This window comes from Cyprinodon tularosa, unplaced genomic scaffold (genome assembly GCF_016077235.1).
Source record: "Cyprinodon tularosa strain WSP-4 unplaced genomic scaffold, ASM1607723v1 ctg108, whole genome shotgun sequence".
In the NCBI taxonomy this organism is placed as follows: domain Eukaryota; kingdom Metazoa; phylum Chordata; class Actinopteri; order Cyprinodontiformes; family Cyprinodontidae; genus Cyprinodon; species Cyprinodon tularosa.
The window spans coordinates 149,542-175,744 of record NW_024037871.1 but is presented as its reverse complement, the minus strand read 5'-3'; the positions used below and the strand labels follow the sequence as shown (position 1 = coordinate 175,744).

Genomic DNA, 26,203 nt, shown 5'->3' with positions numbered 1-26,203 from the left:
CCGCTGTCTTTCCTTTACAATCAAAGGTTTTGGTTGACAGCCAATTACATCAATCTTCATAAAGATTAATAAACAAAAGCAGTAAAAAGTCACATTCATTCATCAAAAAATATTTCAAATTTCAAAAAATTCATATTCACATACTTTTTATGTTTCATGCTCACTGTTGGAGCTAAACTAAACAGAAAAGGTAGGGTGTATCATCTCTGTAACTCCCCCTCCCCTTCCCTCATTTTGTGCATGTTCTCCCCCTCGTCCTGCAGGAATAGACTCTCCCCATCCTCCTCCTCCTCCTCTTCCTCCTCCGCTGCAGCCTGACTCTGACACAGCCGGCATGACTGCAAACTGAGAGCTGCTCACACAAAGGGAGGCACATTGCTTCATTTTTAGACGCATAAATAGTGTTTTATTTCTTCCTATTGAGGGAAGGAAGGAAGACGGCCGATTTAAAGAGTGCTAAGGAGGAGCATCACAAGCAGGTAAAGGATGGGGATGTTTGATGATGGGACGGGACAGTGATAGGTTTACACACCTCTCTCTGAAGATGATGCTGAAGCTTGCACACTCTTTTTTATGTAACTTATATTTCCAAGGCTGGATTTTGGCTGTTATATGTAGTAATATTTGATGTAAAGTGAGTGTGAATGCTGTGCCAAGAACACTTAGTTACAACTGAATGGGTTCAGGAGAAGAGAAACTAAGGGTCCTGCAGCAGATGACGGCGCAGTGGGAAGAAATTTGGAAACAATTAAACGTTAAACTGACTTAGGATGAATGATTGCAGGAAGTTGAAGATGCTAGCACTGCAGAGTCAAGGTTATTCAGGAGAAAACAGCAGACATGCAGTAATGACTCTTAATTTTAGAAGGAGTACAGAAATTTGGAGTAATTTAGTTTTTTCAATCTCTGTAGTTTTGATTAACGAGTTTTTAGTATCAGTGGTATAAAGTTTAACATTATAAATGCATTTTCTGTACAAGATTATAAAAAATATAGTTTGAAATCGGGATGAATATGTTAAGAAAAACATCTTCTAATATTAAGTGTCACTCGAGGATGTTGAAGTGAAAGAAAAGCATATGAAAACAGCCTGTTTTTTTTTTTTGTTGGAAAGGGATGTTTGAGACCCTGGACACATGAAGCAGCCTCCCCTCACTCACTGTGACCCTGCCTTTGTTTCACCTTCTTTTCCTCATCTCTTAAAGTCATTTATATGAGGATGGATTACAGGAAGTCAGGCGGTGTCAGCATAAATCCTCTCATGATGAAGTGAGGTTGTAAATCGAGGGCGCAGGTGTCTCATCTAAAGTCAGTGTTTTTCCAGAAGGTACCGATGCCTTAACCCAGTTTAGTGTTTGTATGACAAAAATAAATAAAATTTAAGCCTGTTAAAGGAACTCTATAGCACCCCAGTTGTTTAACTTGCTCTGGTGATTTTTCTTCTTTAAAAAGTTATGCATGCATTTATGCATTTGTTGTTTTTTCCCCCCTGCATTGCATCAATCCTTCTTCCTCATCCTCCGATCCCATTTAAACTCCAGTAACACCAATAAAGCGTGTGCAGTGACAGCTCCTGTATTCTGTCCCGTTGTTCCAGGTTTGTCCCTGATAACGTCGCTGGCTGAGGAAGGAGAAAACAGAACTGCTTCATCATGAATTTTATAATGAAAGCTGCGCTGGGAGGTGAGTTGTCTGCCTGCCGTGAGGTTGATTTAACAGCACTGCAGTGCTAAGGATTTAAAGGGACGCCAACGAGCAGCACTTGCTGGATAGTTGTGTCGGGACACTGGACTCTTTCCCATCCTGCACCAGACTAATGATCTCTCACACAAAGTAACTTACTAAAAAACACACTTTCACTCAGCTTGCAAAGTCCTTGAAAAGAATGAAGGAAAGAGAGACTTTTAAGAGAAAACTGAGTTCTGGGCTATAAATCCTTTGAGCACTATCCTCTTCAGTGTTATCTTGGATAATATTTGCCTCTAATTAGTCCTAATAATAGCTCTGTAACTGAGCCACCTTGTCAGCTTTAGCTTTGAGGCAAAGGGCACCAGCAGTTTTAATGCAGGGATCTCTCAGAATATGCTCAGTGGTGCGTGCCGTCGAGCCGTTGCTCTCCAGGTTGCAGCAGTTAGCCGGTTACAGCTGAATGGTGGGGCTGATGCACAGTCCTGTCACCTCATTGGGATGCAGAGGATGCAATCCCCGCCTTGCTCTGCATAAGCTGCTGTGCCTTGCAGCTGCACCGTGAATTCTTAAATCAACTGCATTGAGTTGAAGGCATTTTTTTTTAAGTCCGCATCTGCAGACTAAGGGGTTAGATTTCTGAGTGTGGGTGGCTTTGTTGTTCTATATGAAATCCTGCTTCATGCTGGATGGATGTCAGATACCAGAAAGAGACGTCTGCTCCTGTCAGCATTTGTAATGTTATAGAATGTTGTAGGTGGGAGTAATACAGAGCAGCAAAAAACGGAGTTAAACTTTCCAACTGAATGTGGCCGAATGTAATTCATATTCAAGATCAATCCACTGCAGGGTTAAAACCTTTCCCAATTTCTGGAATGGTAAACCAATGGTGCTGTTTCAGTTCATATGTACTGAACCATTCACCAGAAGGTTATCAAAATTATCGACTCAGCAATACAGCTGCATGATAATTCAATAACATTATACGAGAGTGCAGAGACAGTCCAATAATGAAGAAAACAATCAGCTAGATAATCCATCCAGGAATCCATTTATCTGCTGCTCAGAACCTGTCAGCAAATGCTTGAAAAATAATCAATATTATAAGATATTGCCTAATATTATAAGATTATTTCAGAAGTATCTAATCTGCTGTTGCTGTCTGCTATACTAACAAAGTAAAAATATTGATTTTATTTTAAGCTAAAATTATACCAAATTGCAGATAAATTCAGTCGGGCGAAAAAGAGAACAATGTAAAATGTGTACAGTATCCCGCCCAAAAAAATTAAGAATAACTGGTTAGCTATATAGTATTTTTCGACACTTAATAAATGAACCATGATAAATATACTAAAATAAATAAAAAAATCTATTATTATAAACCTTATAAATGGATGATTATAGATGTGTTTCGATCTATATAACCATTCACCTTGGCTTCTGAGATCTGGTTCGAACCTCATTAGTACCTCAGAATGAGGTCTACTTACATGGAGTTTAAACCAAACTGGAATCCAGTGGCTTTCATGCATTCAGGGAACAGGCAGAACCATTAAAACAAAACACATTCAACATTTTAATGGCCCGTTGGTAGCCCCAACCCAAAGCTTTAGGGTTTTTTTTTTTTTTTTTTTTTTTAAATCACAAGTATCAATTCTAAAAGATGTTTCAATTAATGACTTTTGTAAACCTTGTCAGGCTTATAAGGCAACAAAAACACACAAAACCCCACTAAAATAATGAAACCGGGTGTTGAATCTGTAGTTTTAAAGATTTCTACCATGATTTTATAAAACTGTATCAGTCAGAAATGTCATCTTTAAAGTACAAAGGTACCTCTTTTACGACATTTGTGTTTTCCCAAAGTAGGTCCATCCATCCATTCTTTGCACTCTGCTAACATAATCAGTATGAGAATTGCAATAAGGCTGAAACTTCATCCAGCAGGAATCAGGCAAGATGCATCGATCAACAAAAAGACAAAACAGAGAAAACCATTAAAACCCACCTGCTGTCTTTGAGAAAATGCTACCCTTAGGGTAAATGAGAATCATATAGGAATATACATCCAGGGCTGTTGAGGTGTACAATTAACAAAAATGATGTGTAATTTTTATATCAAATAAATCTGTAAAACAGCATGGTCTCTCCAATTAACCAAGAAACGCTGTGCTTATTTTTCATAAGCATTTCTTACAAAATCAAAAATAAAATAAAACACAGAGCTTTATTGAGAATGAAAGTAGTCTCTATTTGTCTCTATTTGCTTCAATTTGTAGCAAGTAATTGATTAATGTTGAGCCTACCTATTTATCAAACTTATAAGTGTTCAACTTATAGACTAAATAGATTAAGTTGTATGCAATATGAAATCTTTTTAGATTGACATGATTTCAACTTGATCTGTAAAATAGTTAGAATTTTTACTTTGGATTTCTTTTTTGTTCAATATTGTTCTGTTTTCTTTTTTCTTTTCTTTAATTAAAATTAATTATTGTAGAATTGTTAAAACCAGAACAAAAACACATTAGTTTAGCCACAAACTGGAAGAGGTTGGCTGAACTTGACATTTGTATATTTTACATTAAATTGGAAACAACTCGCAGGAATGATGAGTAGATTGCAGTTTTAACCGAAATAGTGATAAACGTGGACATTTTGTGCAAATCACATGGATTCAACTTTCATTATCAAAAAATTGATTTCTTTTCTTTACTGAATGAGAAGATACTCCTTAAAACCACAATCTCCACACTAACTTTCATGAAGATAACTGATGAATGAGCAAGAGAGGTTGTCCCATTTTCAATTTTCTTTAAGACTTTCAGCCATTTCTTCAGTTTTAGACCCAGTGCAGAATAGGGAGCTCTTACATCGACTCTTCAAGCACCCCAGCTGCACCCTTTTTACCTTTTTCCTCCTTTCACAATGACATCTGTTTAGACAGGTAAACTTGAGAGACATTAAACAAAATAATCAGGCCGCATTTTACAGTTAATATCTTTCATTTTTAGAAGTCGGATTGTCAATTGCCAAACTCCTCTGTTAGTATTCCTCCTATTTAGCTTCTACACTGGAAAAACGATCTAGAAATAAGTAACGATTTCTTAAATTAAGTGTATTTACCAATAATTTAAGTAGGTAAATGAGATGGTTTAGTATCTTTAGTCTTACAATAAGATAATTAGATAATATGCACTTGAAATAAGACAATGCAATTGTGCTATCTTATTTTAAGTGTAAATTGTCTTGTTCCATTGGCAAAGTTTCTCACTTACCTCCTCAATTAAAGAACAAATGCACTTATTTTAGGAAAAAATGACTCATCTAGATTTCGATTTTTTTTCCAGTGTATTGTGTTTTTTTTTTCAAAGCATATTAGTGTGACACTGGTTCTCTTTGACAGGGAGAATGCTTCCAGTGCATTAAGTAATCCTTTGAGGCGGCTCTAGTTACAGATATGTGGGGGAAGACGGAGCGTAGTTGAACTGAAATGACTCAGCAGGGTAAGAATCGGATACTCACTTGGCTTGCATGGCTCGACTGTGAGTTGCTGCACCAGCCAAAGCTGAAAACTATCTTTTACCTGATGCCCATCAGTTTTAGCTTTAAAGGTTTGGATAAAAAGCTATTAATGAAGCATTTGTTTTTTGATGAGATAAAAAGCATACTTTGTGTTAAAACGTAAGCTAAGATTGAGAAAATTTCATCTCTCTGGAAAAATTTAATTTCTGCTATTGCAACATCTTTATCAAAAACTTAACCTCTCAGAACCCACAGGGTCGCGGACGACCTGTTTTAAAGTGTTTAAAACTAATAACTCAGAATGCATGAAAATTACACCGGTAAAATGGACATAGCAAGCACCAAAGCACAATAAAAACAGATAGAGCATGTCAACATGTAAACATGACAACAAGCAAGCATTTTTATTGCTGCTATTCAATAAAGACCTATTACTTTCAAGGATAAAAAACAACAACTTTGAGTCAGGTTGGAACTGATGCAGCTTGAGCTGTGTTTTACTCACCCAATTTTCATTTAATTTATGTATATATTCAGAAACTAGAAGGCGTTATCTTTCAAATAAGGTATCACACGTGATTTTGGTTTACAGTTCCTAGGTTATTTGCTTTTCCATTTGGGTGTGCAAAATAGGCGAGGATTACCCAGAGAATAACCGTTATTAACATAAGGTAGGCTTGCCAGAAACTATTGTTGTCCATTTATGATCTTCTTCTAAATAAATAGACAAGACCATTGGAGCATTTTAAACAGAGATTGGATGTTGTTCACAGGGTAGTAAGCAAGCAAACAACTTTTGCTGATAATCTTAGTCATGGTAAAATATATGCCACTGCTCCAGCGAGATTAAGGGGTGGACGCTGCACTTCACAAACTCCTAAAAACCTGAAGTTGGTTTGACAGATAAGAAGAGTGTTATAAAAAAGACATGGTGACGGAGTTTTAAGGCCTCAATTCAATCAAACCTTGAAGCCCTTAAGTAGCAGCAGCAGCATTGGTCACTCGTATTGAACTGAAAGGACGATGAGGGAAAAGGAGAATAACCTCATATATATATATATTTTTTTTTATATATATATCTCAGTGTTAAAATGTTTAGTGTGTTTTTATCCTGTGTATAAGTCAAAACCATTCTGCCTTTGACTAATTTCATAGCCTGTTCAATAGCCTTGGTCAGATTCAAATAAATTGACATCTGTGTATGCATTAGCATGTAAAAAAAAAAAAAAAAAAATAAATAAATATATATATATGTATAAATATATATATATGTGTGTGTGTGTGTATTTCAACATAAGACCATTTCAAGGTGCTCTGACTAATCCATCGCATTGGAGCATAACTTTGAAATGACCCTGACATGGTCATCCCTGTGAACTAATGGGGAGGCAGGGAGGCATTAATCAGGGAAATTTAACATGCTCTGGTGTTTTAAAAGGTTATTAAATGGAAATTTGTCCTCGCTCTAATGCACCACTATCATTTTTAAACCATACTGACTTACCACAGTCTGTCTAACTATATTCATTTATCCTAATCTTTAGCTTGACATGATGTTTTCTCATTCCTTGTTCTAATCTTATAGTTTGATAAAAAGAAAGTAACGTATAACATAAAGACGAGTTAAATGTTTATTTTTGTAATTCATCTTAAGCACTGATCGATAGTTACTGTTTATGTACTAAATTGCAGCATGTGTTGTTCCAGTTTTAAATCCTTCAGTATTAGAGAGAGAAGCATATCTAAACCAAACAATTTCTGGGGAGATGAAACAAGAGAGACCTTGAGATACTCCTTGCTCTGCTTATTCCCTCAAAGTGGAGATAAATGCATTAAACATCACTCTAATATGATTGGCTGATGGATCAGGTTTTCAGGGAATGATGGGTGATGTTCCAGTCAAACAGATCATCTGGTGTGTTACTCCACCTTAAAAAAAAGAAAAGAAAGAAAATCATATCCTTTAAAGGGTCTTCATGCCCCTTATTGAGTTTTTTACATTTTAAACTTATTTTAGTTCAGCAAAAATGTATTATGATCTAGAGCTCATCTGTTTGTTTATTTCCCAGCACATATGGAGCTAACTTACTGTTACCTTTTGTAACTTAAAAAATGTTTGAGGATCAATGCTTCTTCGATTCTTTGTGAGTCTGCTTCTAACCCCAGTGGGTCTCAGCATAAGGCCACTCACACTTAGCCTTGTTGGAGGGTGCTTCTTGTGAAAAGGACGTTTTTCGTCTCCACTGTCGTTGCATGCATGCTCAATATGACAGATTGCTGTAGAGCATTTGAATGTTTATCACCACATGCTCACCCAGGAGGGGCGAATCCTGCAAAGTCAATGATTGTCTGTTTGATTTGATCGTCTCTGCAAAGTGCCTTAAGATGACATGTTGCAAGTTTAATGTTACCTTCTGTAAGTGTTTGGGGATCAATGCTTCTTTGTTTCTTTGTGAGCCTGCTTCTAACGCCAGTGGTGCCTTGTAAATAAACTGAATTAATCCAAAAGGTTTCAGTAAAGAATTACAATTGTTGGAGTTAAAAAAATTGGTCTCTGATAATCTATGATATTGTAGAAGTGAGTGACACATTTTTGGACAAACTCCATTTCCACTAGCATAGAGTGAGTGTTTGGGTTCAAAGAAAATAACCAGGTGGCACTTTCATCTACAAATAACCTCAAAAGTAATTTGCTCAATTCAGCTTAAGTCTCTTAAAACTGGTACTTAGAGGTGAGTGTCCTCCAGCCACCAAAGAGCTAATGTGTGTAGCTTTTATTTTATTCGCATCATACTGCTGGGAGCTGTTTGGACCAATAGATCTCTCTGAGCCGAAACCAATAGGTTTGTAAATCCTTCATAGTTTAGATTCTAAGTAAAGGAGGAAATTAAGGAAAATCTGTATCTAAAATCAAAAAACAAAACAAAGATTAGTTTTGCCAACTTGGGGAAGGTTTAGCCAGAAGAGAAAGGAAACCAGAAAAAAGAAAAGAAATGTGTACAAATATCAGCTTCGTGCAAAGACCTCTATCTCTTTATGTTCTGTGTTGCAGTTTAGGGAAAACTTTTATGGTGGACATAAAGGTTAACTAACTTGTTTGATTCATCTATAAATTATTGCAGTACATTTTCCTGAAAAATAAAAGTATAAAAAAGCTGTTTAAATGAATAGATCTTACAATATATTTACAAGTTATCTGTGCATCAACATCAAGAATAGAGTTTTAAAGAAGGGAAAAAATGACGGATGTTTCTCCCTGGCATGAAGATGATGCATCATTTTAAATATTTTTTGCAGAAAAATTGTATTTTAAAGATACAAAGCAAACTACAAGTCAGTGCTTAGAAAATTTGGGTTTTAATGCACAGCTGTTGTCAATAACAGCTCCGTTGCTATCGCTCCTCTTTCACTATATTTTCACCCCTTAGCCACACATTCCAGCTGTTACTGATAAGCTTGGAGCTGGAACTTGTCCTGGTCAATTCAAGCAGACGATGGATTTAAAGCACCTTCCTCTGAGATTGCCAAGCAGAAGAGGGCATTTTAGGGCGCAATTTATCTGATGCCCTTAAAAGTTCAAGCACTGGGAAACTTAGCTAAGGTTGGCGATCTTTCCTACTTTCCCTGCAGAGTGTGGATTTAACAACGACTCAGCAAAGGGAGAGGATTTAAGAAATGATACCCTTTGTCTCACTTTTGAGTTCAGCTATCACTGAAATGGATCATAATGCAATTAAACCAGCATGGCTGTAAGGGTACTTGAATTTAACTAAAAATGATTACTTAAATTTAAAGGGATTTGCATGAAGTATCACCATGTATCTTTAAAACTGGCACCCAGAGAGGTTTATGGCAGAGGCAAACATTACAAATGTTCCTAATAATTGAACTTTATTGATCTCACATTGGAGAAATTTACCTCTGCATTTAACCCATCCTCTTGGGGAGCAGTGGGCTGCCATTGTGTGGCGCCCGAGGAGCAGTGTGAGGTTAAGGGTTTTACTCAGGAACCCAGAGTGGAGGCTGTGGGAATCAAACTGGGTACTTGCAGCCCTCTCAGAACACAAGTGCACTGCTCTAACCTCTAGGGCATCACTCCCCCACTCCCCTATTAAGTTCTCTGTTGATTTATATTGTCAGTATCCAGCCATGTAAACATGCAAAAGACAGTTTCATACAAATGTGTATATAAAATTTCTTAAATTTTAAAAGAGGATCTCAGTATATCCAAGAAATAGCCAATAAAGCAACAGAGATGTTCGTAATATGTTGAATTTTAACATTTTGTTAACATATCCCACACACTGAATTTGTTTGGGTTATGGATAGAAATAGATTAACACATTAAGCTTAACAAAAGCAAGAAATAAATAAGTTCTGCTGCACATATTCAGGATTAAAAACTTGTACGGAATTCTGACGTTACTTTGAAAGATAAGCTCTTTCTGCAGAGTATCAGTGCATACGAGCAAAGGATTAATTTGACTTTCAAAGACTGTCTATTTAAGTATCTGCAGAAAAAATGAGCATGCTGGGTAATACATAACACTACTTCTCTGTTAGGACCACTTTAAATGCTTCACGTTTCCTATGAATGCATTTTGAGGCAACCTCACCCCACTTCAGTTAATATAGCAGCTCTATACTGGATGAATGGAGAGTAAATGTGCATATACCAGCTGTCGAGGGGTAAGGTGGAACAGGTCTAAGAGCACATATAGAATATGTAAAAGCAAGCAGTGACTCACAGCAGATACTTTATATTCACTTTATGCATAAGTATTTATTTACAGAATGTGTCCAATTAGATTCACAAGACATGCTAACCACTATAAGGTCTGATGCATGTAGGAAACAAGAATATTTCTGCCCACACATGATTTCAACTGTATGTTCTTTCTTTCTCATAGAAATACAAAAGGAATGTCAGAAATGTTGCTGCATCAGCTTCCTTGTGCTAATCTGCTCCCCTGCAGCAAAATCTGTGACCTCATTGAGTTATTCTCTTTTTTCCTCATCGTCGTTTCATTTCAATACAAAACAATTCAGTCTGCTCCTATTCTTTATTTCTGAAAGTACTGTGACATGTGTTGGCACCCCAGGCTAAGATGTGGAAACAGCCAAAAAAAAATAAAAATTGTTTTCTTTTTATTTGTTTTATCATAATCCTCGGCTGAAAAATTTTGGAAAAATCACAGTGTTAATTTTACAGGACAGAATGTATGTCTGAGTTGCTTATTAAGAAGGAACCCATTATGGTCATAAGGGATCTGCTCAGTGTTCATGAGACCAGTATTAAACAAGGAGTCACAGCATTTAGTTCCTATACTCTTCAGCTCTGCATAAAACTCCCAAAAAAAACCTGAAATGTGCAGAAATCTTTAAATGATGAACATTTTATTGGTAACACTTTCAATATGGTACACAACATTTGATTAACTAATATAGAGCATCTGGGGATCTAATCAGGGACTTACTTACTTACTGGGGAACTTCCAGCCCTGCCTTAATATGGGATTAATGCTTAGTTACCTGGGGAAGACAGAGTAGCTAATCAGAAACTAATGTGTAGTTTCCCTTTAGTTAAGTGTACTCAAAAACATTATTCAATGTTCAGATAGGTATTAAATACTGAGTGGTTCCTCAGTAAGTAATTGGTTCGATGCTTCACTTTACTTAATGGTACACAAAGACATTAGTTAGTGGATGATCACTACTTTTCAAGGCGCATAATGAGAAATTTCGAGTCCACTGCTTTTTCATCAACTAGACATTCTGACAGTCATTTAAAATGGTCTGATCACTATATTGTGCCCTATATAGTTAACCTTACCGGGCAGGCGGGTGGAAGCCTGGGCCCGCCGTTGTCCACCTGTCGTTTCATTTAGGGCTTTTAACCAGGCTGCATTAGGGCTCATAGAACAGAAAATGTGCCATTTTCAGCTCAACCAATGCTACACACCCTATTCAGTGACTTTAAGGACCAGCACCAAATACCCTATAGAATCATTCTATGGCCCCTTTAAGGCTTTATATGTGAGAAGGAGGATTTTAAACGTTATTTTGGACTTAAAATGAAGCCAATGAAGAGAAGGTAGGATAGGAGAGATATGATCTGAGTTTTTAATTTTCATCAGAACTCTGGCTGCAGGATTTTGGATCAAATGAAAGCTTTTAGCTACAGTTGAGACTTCCTGATAGTAATAGTGATTTACAATAGTTCAGCCTTGAAGTAACAAATCCATGTAGTTGAGTAAAAAAATCTATAGTTTCTCAGCATCATCCATCCATCCATTTTCCGTCATACTTTATCCCAGCTGGGGTCGTGAGGGATGTTGGTGCCTATCTACATCTGTCTATGGGTGAAAGGTGGGGAACACCTTGGACAGGTCACCAGTCCATCTCAGGGCTTCTGAGCATCATCCCTGGATATTTCTAATTTTTGCAATATTCTGGAGATGGATAAATGACAGGTACTGATAATTTATTTTAATATCTGAGATTAATTTAAATTGAATTTCCATATCATTTCACAAACTTCTAAATCAATATGTTTTGCACCATGTTTTTTTCTCTCTAATTTTACTGCCAAGCTACTGCTCACTTACTGTCTGATAGCTGTACAAAGCAACATTGTTTTTGTGTATACTAAATGACAATAAAAGTCTGATCCCATCCAGATGAAGTGAATGACTGATTAGCTTATTTGAAACCTTATTTTATGTGCTCTTAGGTCAGGGTTGGGAGGAAATACTGTTATTCATTCGCATCCAATGCCACCAATGTCACCAATATAAATGAGTCCTTGCTCAGTGATCCTCTGTCATCACATCTATATTATCCAAATAATTGAAAGTTGCTAAAAAAAATTACAAAACACGGGAGTTTATAGGTTTTTTTGCATGGGTCATTTTATTCATTATTACTGTTTTTTTGAGAGGTGAAATTCAAAGCCCTCCATTTTCTTAGTCCTTAGAAATAAGTTTGATTTATGGAAAAATCAATGCCTCCTCCTCTCCACTGCTGGCTTATCTGAGGGTCAGGAATGATTTACAGCATCAGTAAAGGGAAAGAAGAGGGCTTCAGCTGCAGTCATAAATATCAAGGTGGCGCTCTCATGCTGGGTTCCTTGAGCTTATTGCTATGTAGTGATGCTGTTCCTCAATGACAATGCAAACCTATTTACTTTGGTTTCCATTTGTTGGTCACAGAGGAATTTAAATAATTATTTTCTTTCTTTTTTAGAGACATTACTCTATTTTTTTTTTATGAAAAGCTACTTATAGGAACTCTTTAAAGGTTAACTAATTATTTGATTTATTAGATTTAGTAGTAGCCCTCATTTGATTCTCATTTCTGTCCCTTATTATGCTGAAGGATGATTTTATTATGCTGATGAGTAAAAACTCCAACAGTACCGCAGGCCGCAGCAGACTTCTTGGCTCTTTACTTTTTCTCCTCAGATGGCTCTTTCCCTCCATTTCCTCCGTCTCTTTCCAGTCGTTCTTCTCTGCGTGTGTTGTTTTCTTCCCCAGCATGTTTTTCAGCTGTCACATTCTCCCTATTCTCTGTGTGGCCGCTCATAAACTGAAGGCTAATCCTCCTAACTGGAACAGTTCAGCTAATTGGACGATACAGCCTCAAAGAGATAGCGTGCTTCCCTATTTTGTTTTCCAAAATGAGTCTGATGGAAACATAACACTTGCTGAAATTATCTTGTTCCCTTTTCCCTTCCTCTGTTCTATTGTCTAATTTGGTATTCAGCTGAATTTTTCTTCCCACTGGCATTTCTGTTCATCATGTTTAAAAAGATGCTCAGAGACACATTTGCCTATTTTTTGCATACTATTCAGCCTTTTGGAATTAATGGAAAATTAATGGGAAATTTGATGGTCTGTTCTTACCGGCAGGGAAAACTAGATTTCTTTTTATACAACTATCAACTGTTACTCTGGCTGATTAAAGTGATATATATATTGATATTAAGGGGATTATATTCCAAATTATACAATAGTAAAGAGCATTGAATCATTATTTTTTTGCCAGACCTGTTTAAGCTTTGAATTTGCAGTACTTTTCTCCAGACACAGCAAAAAATTAAATGCCCCTTAAATATTTTTATTTATATGTATATATTTATATACTGTATGTATATATATATACTGTATGTATATATATATATATATATATATATATATATATATATATATATATATATATATATATATATATATATATATATATATACATACATATATATACATATATATATATACATACATATATATATACATATACATACATATATATATATATATATATATGTATATACATATACATATATATATATATATATATATATATATATATATATATATATACATACATATATATACATACATATATATATATACATATACATACATATATATATATATATATATGTATATACATATACATATATATATATATATATATATATATATATATATATATATATATATATATATATATATATATATATATATATATATATATATATATATATATATATATATATATATATATATGTATAGACAGTTTTTCATTGGAGAAATATTTCTCTTTAAAATAAGAAAGCTGCATACTATCTAATTATCTTGTGTTAAGGGCTTGAGAATTTTTTATTTCTTTTCAGATCATTTTTGTGGTGAAAGAATTCCAGAGTTATTTAAATACAATTGCCATCTTAAAATATTTATGTGAGAGATAATGAAGTCGACATTAGGAGAAAATCAGACTCAGAAGAATCCATTTCATTCACCAAGTTAATAATTGCTTTTCATGATGAAATCTGGTTCTTAAATCGTGGACAGAAACAGCTGAGATGAGCTTTATATAGATAGGCTTAGGAGCTTGGCCATCCTGAAGGGGCGCAGAGTGGAGCCACTGCTTCTCCACATTGTGAGGTTCAGCTGAGGTGGTTCCAGCATCTGTTCTGGATGCTTTTGAAAAGCTGTCCAGGGGACAGGCAGGTTCCACAGGGAGGACAGTCAGGGGGGACTATGCCTCAGCTGAGGAGGGTTTCGCCCAAAGAAAGATGGAGGTGTTTGAGGAAAGGGAAATCCTGGAGTCAGTCCCAGATTAGTGGAAGATGACGAACAACAAGTATGATGCTTATCCAAATTAATTCAATATCACCCAAATATGACACTGTGTAAGGGCACTGTCTTTCTGCATTTTCTAACTGATATCTCTGCTATACCATGATAGTATCATATATTTAATTTTATTAGTTCACTTATTTCTGCAGAAAAAAGGCTGCAGATGGACAGGCATTATTCTTCTAATCTCCTCTTAGAAATTAGTGCTGATTAATACAAAATAAAAAAGAACAGGCAAATAAAACAAAAACAAAATAAAGCTATAACAATAAAGCTAAATTAAACCCCTGCAGCTTTGTAAGTGACAGTAGGCTTCAATTGTGTATCTGTCAGTTTTTTTGCTGCATCTTTTCACTGACTGTCAACAAATGACAATAATAAATCTTGTAAAGAAACCCCGACAATCTCCAACCTAGCAACTATCTCTATTCCATTGTTTGGGCCCAAAGGGGATATAATGTCCCTCCTGCAGGTGGTGGATCTGCTCCCATTGGGAGGTGGGTTGAAACCTGCAGTCCTAGACACCCAGGACCCCTCCTGACAGAATGCCATTTATTTCTTTCAGTGAAGAGGAGCAGCTGCCTTATTGAGGAGGCTGGTCTTGATTAATTCCATCTGGTGGTCTTATGCTTTTGGTCATAATTGATATCTCAGGTCCACAGGTGAGGGTCTCAATGTTCATAAACTGGTTCCTCTTCGGTCCAGCTCTTTCTTCACCATGACAGACTAGAGAATTATGTATATACGTGTCATGGTCCTGGTCTGATTGTTCCTGTTTTCCTTAGTTATCCATTTTTTGTCCTCTGCTGCCCTCTTGTGTCCTCTGTTTCTCTGTCCTGCCAAGCACCTGCTGCCAATTTCCTCGTCAGCTCTCTCTCTGTCTCTGTCCCCTTTAAAAGCCCTCTCTGTTCAGTTCCTGTTTGCTGGATCCTCGTCAAACATCCTGTCTAACTTCTGTCTGTGTACCTCGTCTCTCCCTGGCTCCTAGTTTGGATTTACCACTGATGTCTCCTTGGTTCAGGTTTGTTTGCTGTTTTCTTTTGGACTCTGATTCCTGCTCCTGGATGTGTGAACTTTAATAAAACCACTTTAATTCACCTCTGCCTACTGGTCTCTGCGTTTGGGTCCTCCATACAAACACCGCCCATGACAGAAGGATCCAGCCACAACATGGACCCAGCAGAGAACCAGGCATGTGAACTCTTTAGCCCTCCCCATATACAGGAATCTGACCTTTGGAGCTTTTTTTATGGGGAGAGAGAAGATTTTTTTTTTGTTCCTGCCACCGCCATCAGCTCCAAGAGCCCCTCGATGGGGGCTCCAAGCATCCAAGGCCCCTCAGCGGGCGCTTCAAGCCTCCAAGGCCCCTAAGCGAGCGCTCCAGGCCTCCAAGGCAGCTCAGCGGGCGCCCCAAGCCTTCAAGGCCCTCTCCATGGTGGTTCCTCTGCCGCAGTGGGCGGTCCCTTCGGAGGCTGTTCCTGAGCCGCAGTGGGCGGCCCCGTCCGAGCCTGATCCTGTTCTTGAGCCGCAGTGGGCGGCCCCGGCCTCGTCTGAACCTGTTCCTCAGCCGCAGTGGGTGGCCCCGGCCTCGTCTGAACCTGTTCCTGACCCGCAGTGGGCGGCCTCGTCTGATCCTGTTCCAGAGCCGCAGTGGGCGGCCCCGTCTGATCCTGTTCCTGAGCCGCAGTGGGCGGCCCCGTCTGATCCTGTTCCTGAGCCGCAGTGGGCGGCCTCGTCTGATCCTGTTCCTGAGCCGCAATGGGCGGCCCCGTCTGATCCTGTTCCTGAGCCGCAGTGGGCGGCCTCGTCTGATCCTGTTCCTGAGCCGCAGTGGGCGGCCCCGTCTGATCCTGTTCCTGAGCCGCAGTGGGCGGCCCCGTCTGATCCTGTTCCTGAGCCGCAGTGGGCGGCCCCGTCTGATCCTGTTCCTGAGCCTCAGTGGGCGGCCCCGTCTGATCCTGTTCCTGAGCCGCAGTGGGCGGCCCCGTCTGATCCTGTTCCTGAGCCGCAGTGGGCGGCCCCGTCTGATCCTGTTCCTGAGCCGTGTTCCTGAGCCGCAGTGGGCGGCCCAGTCCGATCCTGTTCCTGAGCCGCAGTGGGCGGCCCCGTCTGATCCTGTTCCTGAGCCGCAGTGGGCGGCCCCTTCCGAGCCCGTTCCAGAGCCGCAGTCGACGGCTCCCTCCGAGGCTGTTCCAGAGCCGCAGTCGACGGCTCCCTCTGAGGCTGTTCCAGAGCCGCAGTCGACGGCTCCCTCTGAGGCTGTTCCAGAGCCGCAGTCGACGGCTCCCTCTGAGGCTGTTCCAGAGCCGCAGTCGACGGCTCCCTCTGAGCCTGTTCCAGAGCCGCAGTCGACGGCTCCCTCTGAGCCTGTTGCAGAGCAACAGAAGCGGAGGCGGCGTCCTCCTCGGCGCATCCTGCTGAATTGGAGACGCCGGCCTCCAGAGCGTCTCTCTCAGCTCCGGCCCCACGGCCGGCCTCCAGAGCGTCTCTCTCAGCTCCGGCCCCACGGCCGGCCTCCAGAGACTTTTTGTTGCCCTCGCCCACCCTGGGTGGGTTGTTTTTAGTTTCTGGACATTTTAGGGCGTCTGGGATCCGCCCTTAAAGGAATAGTACACCCAAAACATGATTAGCCTTCATTTTTCTACTCACCCCCATGCTGAACAACACTCTGGAGTACTTTTTTGATATCTCAAATGCATCTGGAGATCTGGGAGGCTTCTTGCTGTCTGCTGACATTCAAATAATGGAGGTACCCAGCGCCCGAGGCAGAAAGGTCCATAAAAGTCCACAAAAAACGTTTCAATATTCCTCCATACTGCTCGTCCAATGTATTCCAAGTTTCCTGAGTGGGTAGCATCCGGAATTTACTCGAAACGAAGTCATTTAGAATGTTTTTAGAGCATAAACAGTAGTGTATAGGATTTCCTGAAAGCGCGCACATGCGCGATCACGACGCTACGGAAGCTGGCAGACCAAACCAGCGCATTCAGCTCGGCAAAGAACTCATGCTCTTCCTCAACACTGAAGTCCTCAGACGTTTTTCTTTTGTTGCTTCTTTCTTTGCACAGGTAAACGGCACATTTCTTCTTCTACGCTTGCATTATTGGAAGAGCAGACGCTGAATGCGCACTTTCATCTGGTTTGGTCTGCAAGCTTCCGCAGCGCCGTGATCGCGCATGTGCGCGCTTTCACGATCCAGTTCAGGGGTACGGATCAGACAGGAACTGTTCTGGAATCCAGAAGTCCGTAGCTCAACCAGGGATTCCGATCCACACAGGAACAGACAGATCCAGGGTTCCAGGAATCTTCAGTGCATGAAGGCAGGTTCAGAGTTCCATAGGTCCAGCAGCAAGCTCAGACAGACACATTCACATGCTGACAGACGGGCTCAATGGTTGAGAGGAACAGAGACAAGACTTGGTACCAGGATAGTTTCAGAAACTTTAAACTGGTCTCCACCTTGGAGCAAGGCTTACGGGACTAAAACTGACCTCCCCTGCATTCTGAGCCAAAACTTTGAGGGCTCAACGGAGAAGAGCCAGGACACGATCAGAAGACAGGAGACAAACAGTAAACCCTCTCAATCTACTGGCCAACATAAACCAGGGACTTAACTTAAACTCATCAAACAAACATGAATAACTGACACGAAAACATAACACGAATAAACTAAGAATACATGAATAATGATCTGGCCCTAATAGCTGGGTTGAACCGTGTATATATAGCAGAGGGAGCAGGTGAATAAGATCAGTGATAATTAGAGAACTGGGAGGGAACGGCAGGTGAATGAAGTGAGTAATCAGATTAGCAACCAGGGCTAATGACATGACACTTTATCCAGCTGTTAATAATGACAGAAAGATAAACTCAATGATCAGGCTCCTAAAATAGGTCATGCCCTTGTTAAATTTTCCTCCAAAATAAGGGGTGGGCCTAGCAGAGTTCAAAGCACACAGAGAAGAAGCTCAACTTTATACCCCTGTAGCTGTAGGAGGCATCGCTCTTGCTTTGTGTATTCAAAAACTTTCTATTTCATAAAAAGCAAACTAGAAACCCCCAATTCCTGCAGGACCCCTTATAAAACCTCAATAGACAACCTTTTCCAAATCAATCAAACTCCCTTGCATTTCTGCAAATCTTCAAGGAAAAAGCAAGCCCAAGCTTCTCATGCTCAACCACCCCCAGTTACCTCAGAAACCCTTTAGTCTCCCCCCTCTTCTGAGGCAAATTTGCTGCAAGATAACATATCAGAAGCCAAAACATGCTCATAAAATTTCTATTTGGGTATGACTGAAATGTATGCTTGGTCAATCAGAACAGCTTGTGAAGATATCATCACTTCTATAAAATCTTTACCTGGAATTAATTTGCAATTTTCTCAGTTTCTTCACAGGTCTGACTCATTTAGTTTTGCTCACTTCATCGGACAGTTGATTTTTTTCAACACCTCAGTCTGAGAGACCAGCTGGAGCCGTCACTAAATCAGATGTCTTTCTTTTATATTCCTGTCTTTGTCCGTCCCAGGAGGCCCCCCTGATGTCGGCAAGATGCTGGGCGGGGAGGAGAAGGAGGAGGATCCTGATGCAGCAAAGAAAGAGGAGGAGCGACAGGAGGCACTGAGGCAGCAGGAGGAGGAAAGGAAGGCCAAATATGCCAAGATGGAGGCTGAGAGGGAAGATATGAGGCAAGGAATCAGGGACAAGGTATGATGTCGAACACATCTGCTGTCTGAATGGATGAACCTATTATCCCAAGCAAAGAACAACAGTCCGCCTTCATCATTAGAAAATCAAAAATGGCTATTTGAAATAATTTCCTAGAGAATCTTTAAATTTAAATCAAAAGGAAAATCTAGACAAAAACAAATATTTTAAATAACTTGACTAAAAATCACTTTACAAAAATTAATAATCCAAAAAGTGTGTATAACTCTTTTTGAAGTTGCTTTTTAAGGCTTCACATTCCGACCTGCATTACTAACGTCTTTCTATTTTTAGGACGATTCTTTTATTCTTATGCCTCTGTGCTATTTTCAGATCAGTATTTAAAGTACATCCGAGGAGAGACAGGAAGTTGTGCATAAAAAGAGGCACAGAGGGACCATTAAAAGAACTGGGATTTTTTGACAAATATTTGTTTAGAAAGAGAAGTGGTGTAGAATTATATCTTAAACCAAATGATTCTATGAGTAATACAGGTTCTATGGAAAACAGCGGGATGTTACATCAGAAACATTCTCTATCTGAACCAGCATTGGCCTTAATCAAAAGTGTTAGTTTGGGTTTTAATGTCAGATTGGTTTGTTTTGACCTTTTTCTCCTTCACAAACAGAAGGAATAAACATTTTACAATCAAAAGTTATACTACGGGTCATGTTTTATTTAACAGACCGATTGGAAAATATTGACTCAATATAACAAATGGAAGCAGTTGCTTTATACTCAGCAGCTTCTGCAGTTTGGAAATATGTGTTTGACATTTTAAATTGACTATTGCTTTAGGAGAAGTACAAACATTTGAATTGTGATACTGAGACAAATTCGCCAGAAAATTGTCTTTAGAAAATTATATGGAGGCACTAGTCTTTTAATGGGTTCCTTTTAGTTTCACAAATTTTCCATTCGGGTCATTCAAACTGTTTATGGAGATGCTTATGAGTATAGTTATCATTTCGCTGTTTTTAAAGCTTAAAGGAAAAGTTTGTGCATATTTAGAATTCAAACTTCTGAAAGCACTTTGAATATGAAATAATTACATACTGTTCAATAAACGATAAGTGTTTTTAATTAGGAGTAATTTCATTTTAATGTGCTTTACTTCCATGTTTGTGAAAAAATACTACGTCACGCTGCCGTATCGGCTGTTGATCAGGTCCCAGTGCTCTATCTGGTGTTTTTCACAACACGCTATTATCCAAGTCATCTTAAAAACATTCTTCTTAACACATGTTATTTGTTTTTTCTCTGGCCAGAAATTTGATAGCAAATCCTCCCTCTTTAAGTTAGCAATCCAACCACGAACCCGTCCGTGGAAGATCATGAATCAGAAAAGGGAAATAAAAAAATGTTTTTCACTTTTACCCGATTAACAGATTTCTTTTATTTAACATAGCTTGACTTGACAAAGGTGACACTTAGTGAAGATTAATGGACAACACTTTGTTAGGTTTTAAACCATGACTGGATTTTTGTTCCACTCCAACCCTTTTAGAAAGCTTTCCTTTAAAAAGAGAAAAGTGTAGTATGTTTTTATTCAGCAAACTGACTGGCAGTGCACAGCAACCGATGAGCTGCACTATTATTAAAGGATGCCAAACATATCTTAACATACCTAAATATTCAATTATAATCCAACACTTTGACGCTTCGGTCTACATTTTCAAGAGTGAGAAATTCTGGTTTTAATTACGATAATATAGGTAAGAGTCACATTCACTTTCCCTCAAGCTGTAACTTATTAGCCGAGTCTTGATGATACACACGGCTAATTCATCTGCTCATAAGTCACAGGTTGGTAAGGGGAATTTGCATAAGGATTTTAGACGGCTAAGTTGGGAATGTTTTGTGAATAAAGGCTTTAAGCTTTTATCCATAAGAGCTCTATTTCCTATATTAAAAAGGTGTCTGTATGCTGATGAAGATTCTTAGTCATGCAGGTCATAGTCATTCCGTAAAAGCAATCCACTGGACTTGGTTTCCAAGTTTTGAAGACGTTTTGCTTCCCCTGCAGGAAGCTTTCTCAATTCAAATGTCTGGATCTGCATTGAGTTTGAGTCTTTATAATAAAGACTCAAACTCACTGCAGATCCAGGTCTTCAAACCTTGGAAACCAAGTTCAGTGGATTGTTTTTTTTAAACTTTTACGGAATAAAAAGGTGTCATAACACCTTCACTGCACAGACGATATAGAAAAAAATAAAAATGTCTTAAATTAAGCGCATTTACCCTAAATTTGAGTAGGTAAATAACAGGATCTGCCATTGGAATGAGCATTTTTACTCTTAAATAAGATAATTAGACAAAATATGCACTTGAAATAAGACAATGCAATTTTTTTCCCTTATTTTAAATGCAAATTGTCTTGCTCCATTGGCAAAGAGTCTCACCTCCTCAACGCAAGAAATTTTTTTGTTATTTTAAGAATAAAAGACTATTTTTTTGCAGTGTTGAACTTGTTTTAAAACTGAGAAGATCCTAGAGAATAAAATCAGTCAAAGTTATGCTGCAGCAATCCCTCTCATATGATTATTTGACAAATACAAAGAATGTCAATCCAATCATTTATAAGACGTAAAACTTACAGGGAGATAAAGTCTTGGATGCCAGCGTAACTTCCATGTAAATACAGACCAGAGAATATAGCACAAAATGTCAGAGTACTTTGAATTGTAGACTATTAATGTTTGCTAATATAGTTTGGCTTTCCTCTGAACATTTGCAGTTTGAGTTGTTTTAAACATCTCTATTAGTCATCTGACTCCTCAGGGACTATATTTTTTCATTTCAGAAAAGCTCATAAAAATGTTTACAATTTGTTGAAAAAGAATATAAAAACAGAGGTGGATAGTAAGCAGTTACCTTAAATCATTTAAATTATTTGTGTCACTTAAAAAGAAAAAAAAAGTGCTATTTATAGCACCTTATCTACTTGAATAAAGTTTCTGTCTAATCTATGCGCTAACATACTGCAGCTGTTGATTTTGTACGTTTTCTAACTCAAAAAATTTATTTTGAAGGGGATTTATTTCACCGAAAGTTGTCATTGTGCAATTACTTAACAAACTGTATGTCTATCTCATTCTTTTAAACACCATAATTATTATATAAATCTATATATTTTATTTAATCAGTGGTAGTTTTTATGTTTAGTAAGTAACATTGATTAGCGTTTTTTTCTAAATACTTTTTCACTCTTGAATAATTTTTAGAATTAATACTTTAACTTTTACTTGAGTCAAAGTATGATAAAATAGTATTACTTTTACTTGAGTACAAGTTTTTAGGTACCCCTCAGCAGGGGCGGAGCTAGATGGGGGGCCAGGGGTGGCCATGGCAACCCTTAGCCACTCTCGTGGCCAACCCTACCATTAATTTCCCTCTAGTACGGATGGTGGCAAGAATTCTCAAGTGGAATATTCAAAACATTTTAATTTTTCATATATTACTTTATACTATTACTTTATAACTTTTATATATTACTATTACTTTACAACAACAAAAACTGTGGTTAACTATGCCCATCAATATACTAACATTAAAGATGACATTTAAGAATGCATGCTCTTTTCAGAAATAGATTTTGTGTTTTATGGGTTAAAGAGAAAATCATTTGTCTCCACAATTCATATAGGAGTCTTCAGTGAAATCATAGATAAATAACTATTTTAATAAAAACGTATTTTATAATAATCAATTTATGTCAATATTAGTACCAATAAATATCAATTTTATGCAGAATGATTACTGTTAAAATTAGGTAAGTAATGACAATGGAAAAGATGTTCGCCCAAAACTCAAACCTGAAAGAATTTTATCCACTATACCTTTTATTTACAAAGCACAGATGTTTGAATATATTTGTCTTTTTGTTAGCAAAGGCTATGGGAAAGTATAGTTTGTCTTTATTTAGAAAATGTGGATGTTTTGCTTGTTAATTTTCCTGTTGGAAATGTAGATTGACCGTGAGGTTCTGGTGCCTATTTACTTTCGGCTCCCCCTCAGTGTGCATTGGTTATTGCCTGGCCATCCTTATATATAATTTCTAGCTACGCCTCTTCCCCCTTGGTCTAAAACCATGAAATGGATTAAAAAGGCAGCAGCAGGTGTAATACATGGGTACACAATGGTTTCTTGTATAAAATAGAATCCCTTAGCAAAAAGTAGTTATTCAAGTATACTAAAAGTGCACTAATTTCATGCTTAAAATCAGGCAGTGTACTTAGAGTTAATTCTAAACTATATTTCATATACTTAACAATAGTATAGTCAAGTGTACTTGACTATACTATTGTTTACTAAAGTATACTTTAAGTAAACTTAAAAATGTCCCAATTTAGTTCAAATTAGTATTACTTTAGTAATACTTCAAGTACACTGTTCGGTATACTTTTTAACCTTATACTTATATCTAAGTATTCTTAGTAGAATTTACTTCCAGTATACTACGTCTTGCTAAGGGTGGACAAATAGGTAATAATTGAACTGGAGACACAAATGAACTTGAATCTACTGTGTGTTTTGTTTTCTTCTTTATTTTCACATGGCTCTCCTCCATGTTCTGGTTTTGTGTTTCGATGCCAGTATGGGTTGAAGAAAAAAGAGGAGGTGGAGGCTGAAGCAGCGGCTGCTGCAGAGGAGCCTGCAGCCGGCAGCTTGACTCGACCCAAAAAGGCCGTGCCATCTGGCTGTGGTGATGAGGAGGAAGAGGAAAGCATCATGGACACAGTGATGAAATACCTGCCAGGCCCTCTGCAAGACATGCTAAAGAAGTAGCTTAGCCTAGCAGCTAACTAAAGCTAACATCTGACTGAATTTACAGGCTACATTCACAAGGCTTGAATCAGGTTTTTACTGTCAATGTAGATTTGAAATAGAATTTAGAGGAGTGTTTCTTGGTGTTAAATCACAGCTTTGTAGTAGGGTAACTTCTCAAATGTGAACAAACAGACTAAACTGACTCAACAGCCAGGTGAATGTTAACTGGAGCGATATTAGCATCGGCCATGTTGGATTTCAAAGCTAAAATCTAGTGGAGGGCTAAAGTCACACTTCAGATGGTTTATCCTTCTAGTCTGAGAGGTTTTGAACTTTTTTTTTTTCTCCTCTGCATTTGCTGCAGCTTGGAAAAATTACTGTCTGCCACCTTCACTCAGTTTGTAAATAAGTGCATACCCTCAAGGTGGGCAAACAATAATAGATATCACATCTAAAAGAATATATCAGTGGCTACTAAAAAAAAAAAAGAAAAAAAGAAAGAAAAAAAATCCTAATAAGCCATATTTTAAGAACAATTTAAAGACTAATGTGTGTTCCTGAAGTTTCTGTTCCATGTGTTCTGTCTAATATGTAAAACTTTTTGCACACAGTGTTCCACGTAATATGTAAAACCTTTTTGTCTTTTCAGGCGCACTCCTTCAAACACGTTACACGTTGTTCATGTCGTTCAGTGTGCAGAAATCTTTCTACTTACTTGCCCAGTGTTATGTCTTGCATGCCATATGTCTGGACAGTTTGTCGTGTGAATATGTAGTCAAACCACCTGATTCTTGTCAATCTCGTTTCTTATCATGCAAAAAAAATACCAAGGCAATAACTTAAGTTTGACTTTGTTTACTTCCATGTTGATATAATCGTTAGTTATAATATTATCAATAGTTTTTAAAAAAATAGTTATGGATGTATTCAGGACAATAATTTTGATTTGCTGGGTGTCTCTTTTTTTTGTCGTTTTTGAGGAAGAATGACTGCTGTGGCTGTTTTGAACAACAGCCAAAACCTTAAGCTTTCAGCCATAACACCAGAAGTTACAGTATCTATACTACTTCAATCAGGATCTATGAGATGGATATTTTGAATGATACATGTATTTATTTATTTATTTTTATTAATATTATGTCGAAGAGACCGTAACTTGTTGGAGAGTTGCCACTATCCTTTAATGCACAATCCCAGCCTACTAATTTTGTTTCACAGAAAATCACATCAATACGTGTTTTATGAGATTCAGAATTGCCGTTTTGGATGGAGCTTATGCAGAATGACAAGAGCAATAAAGGTTTAAATGTATGTTTCTGCCTGAGATACAATAAAAACTTAAAATCCTCCTCACAGAAATGAAAAGTGTGTTTCTTTTTTCTGGTAATACATTTACAAGAGGACAGAAGGAAAACAAGATGCACCAGGATTTTTTTCTCTTTTATATGTTTTTTGTAGATTTTTGGCCACATCAATACAATTCAAATATAACCGACATTTTAGCAGCTTAGATCAGCTGTTAAAAAATGTCTATAAAGGTAAGTATCATATTAATCAAAAATATTTTAAGTAGGGATGGTGAAAAAAGTTTGACATGTCTTTCATCTATTTTATTTTTAATGTTCTGATATTTCCACAGAGCAATGCTTTTGATCATAATTTTGTCTACTTTAATCGTTTTGAAAAAAGATTAGCCTTTAATGGAAATAAAATGGAAGATATCACTTCCCTCTATTATTAAAAATGAAATATAAATATAAGTTTTATGACACTAAAAGTGAGAGTTTCATAATCATTATGATGTTACCCCTGAGGTGTATGGGGGGGCAAAAGGTACAGAATTAAATGGATAAATCATGAAATAAGAATGTTCAATAAATATTAATTAATTATTGGGTGTCCCTTCAAAAAGGTTTCATGTATTCTTTATCTTAAACATTACGTAGTAAATAATCATATACTTGATTAAGTATTACTCTCCAATAGATTATTAATTATAGATACAAAGGTTTGAATAAGTTGTCATTTAAAAACATTTATAAATTATTCAAAAATACATGTAATCATTTCAGTCTATTTTTATCAAATTAAATATAGATAAAGAAAATTCCATGTATTTTTGAAGGGCTGTCAGTATTTGTCACTGCTGTTTTGAAGTGAAGTGTTTAAACCCTCTGGACAAACATTTAAAACTATTACATTAACTAAAGGGAGACAGAAAAAATATTAAATGATACCATACTCACCATTTCTTATTTTTCCTGGATCAATTCATTCTCTAAAACTGAAAGAATTGAAAACTGTACCTTCAACACCTTCATTGAACTTTCTTACAAACTTATAACAATTTCTAATTAATTTTTTTCTTTC

The 26,203-nt window shown here is 37.5% G+C and overlaps 1 protein-coding gene across 1 annotated transcript; it reads left to right on the top strand.

Moving 5' to 3' along the window:
• The first annotated feature begins 297 nt into the window (after window positions 1-297).
• cplx2l (complexin 2, like) lies at window positions 298-25,182 on the top strand. Its single transcript, XM_038290754.1, has 4 exons — window positions 298-479; window positions 1,598-1,683; window positions 18,885-19,063; window positions 23,660-25,182. Exons 2-4 carry the CDS (start codon window positions 1,653-1,655, stop codon window positions 23,849-23,851), a joined length of 402 nt encoding a protein of 133 aa, XP_038146682.1. The 5' UTR covers window positions 298-479; window positions 1,598-1,652; the 3' UTR covers window positions 23,852-25,182.
• Window positions 25,183-26,203: the final 1,021 nt, after the last annotated feature.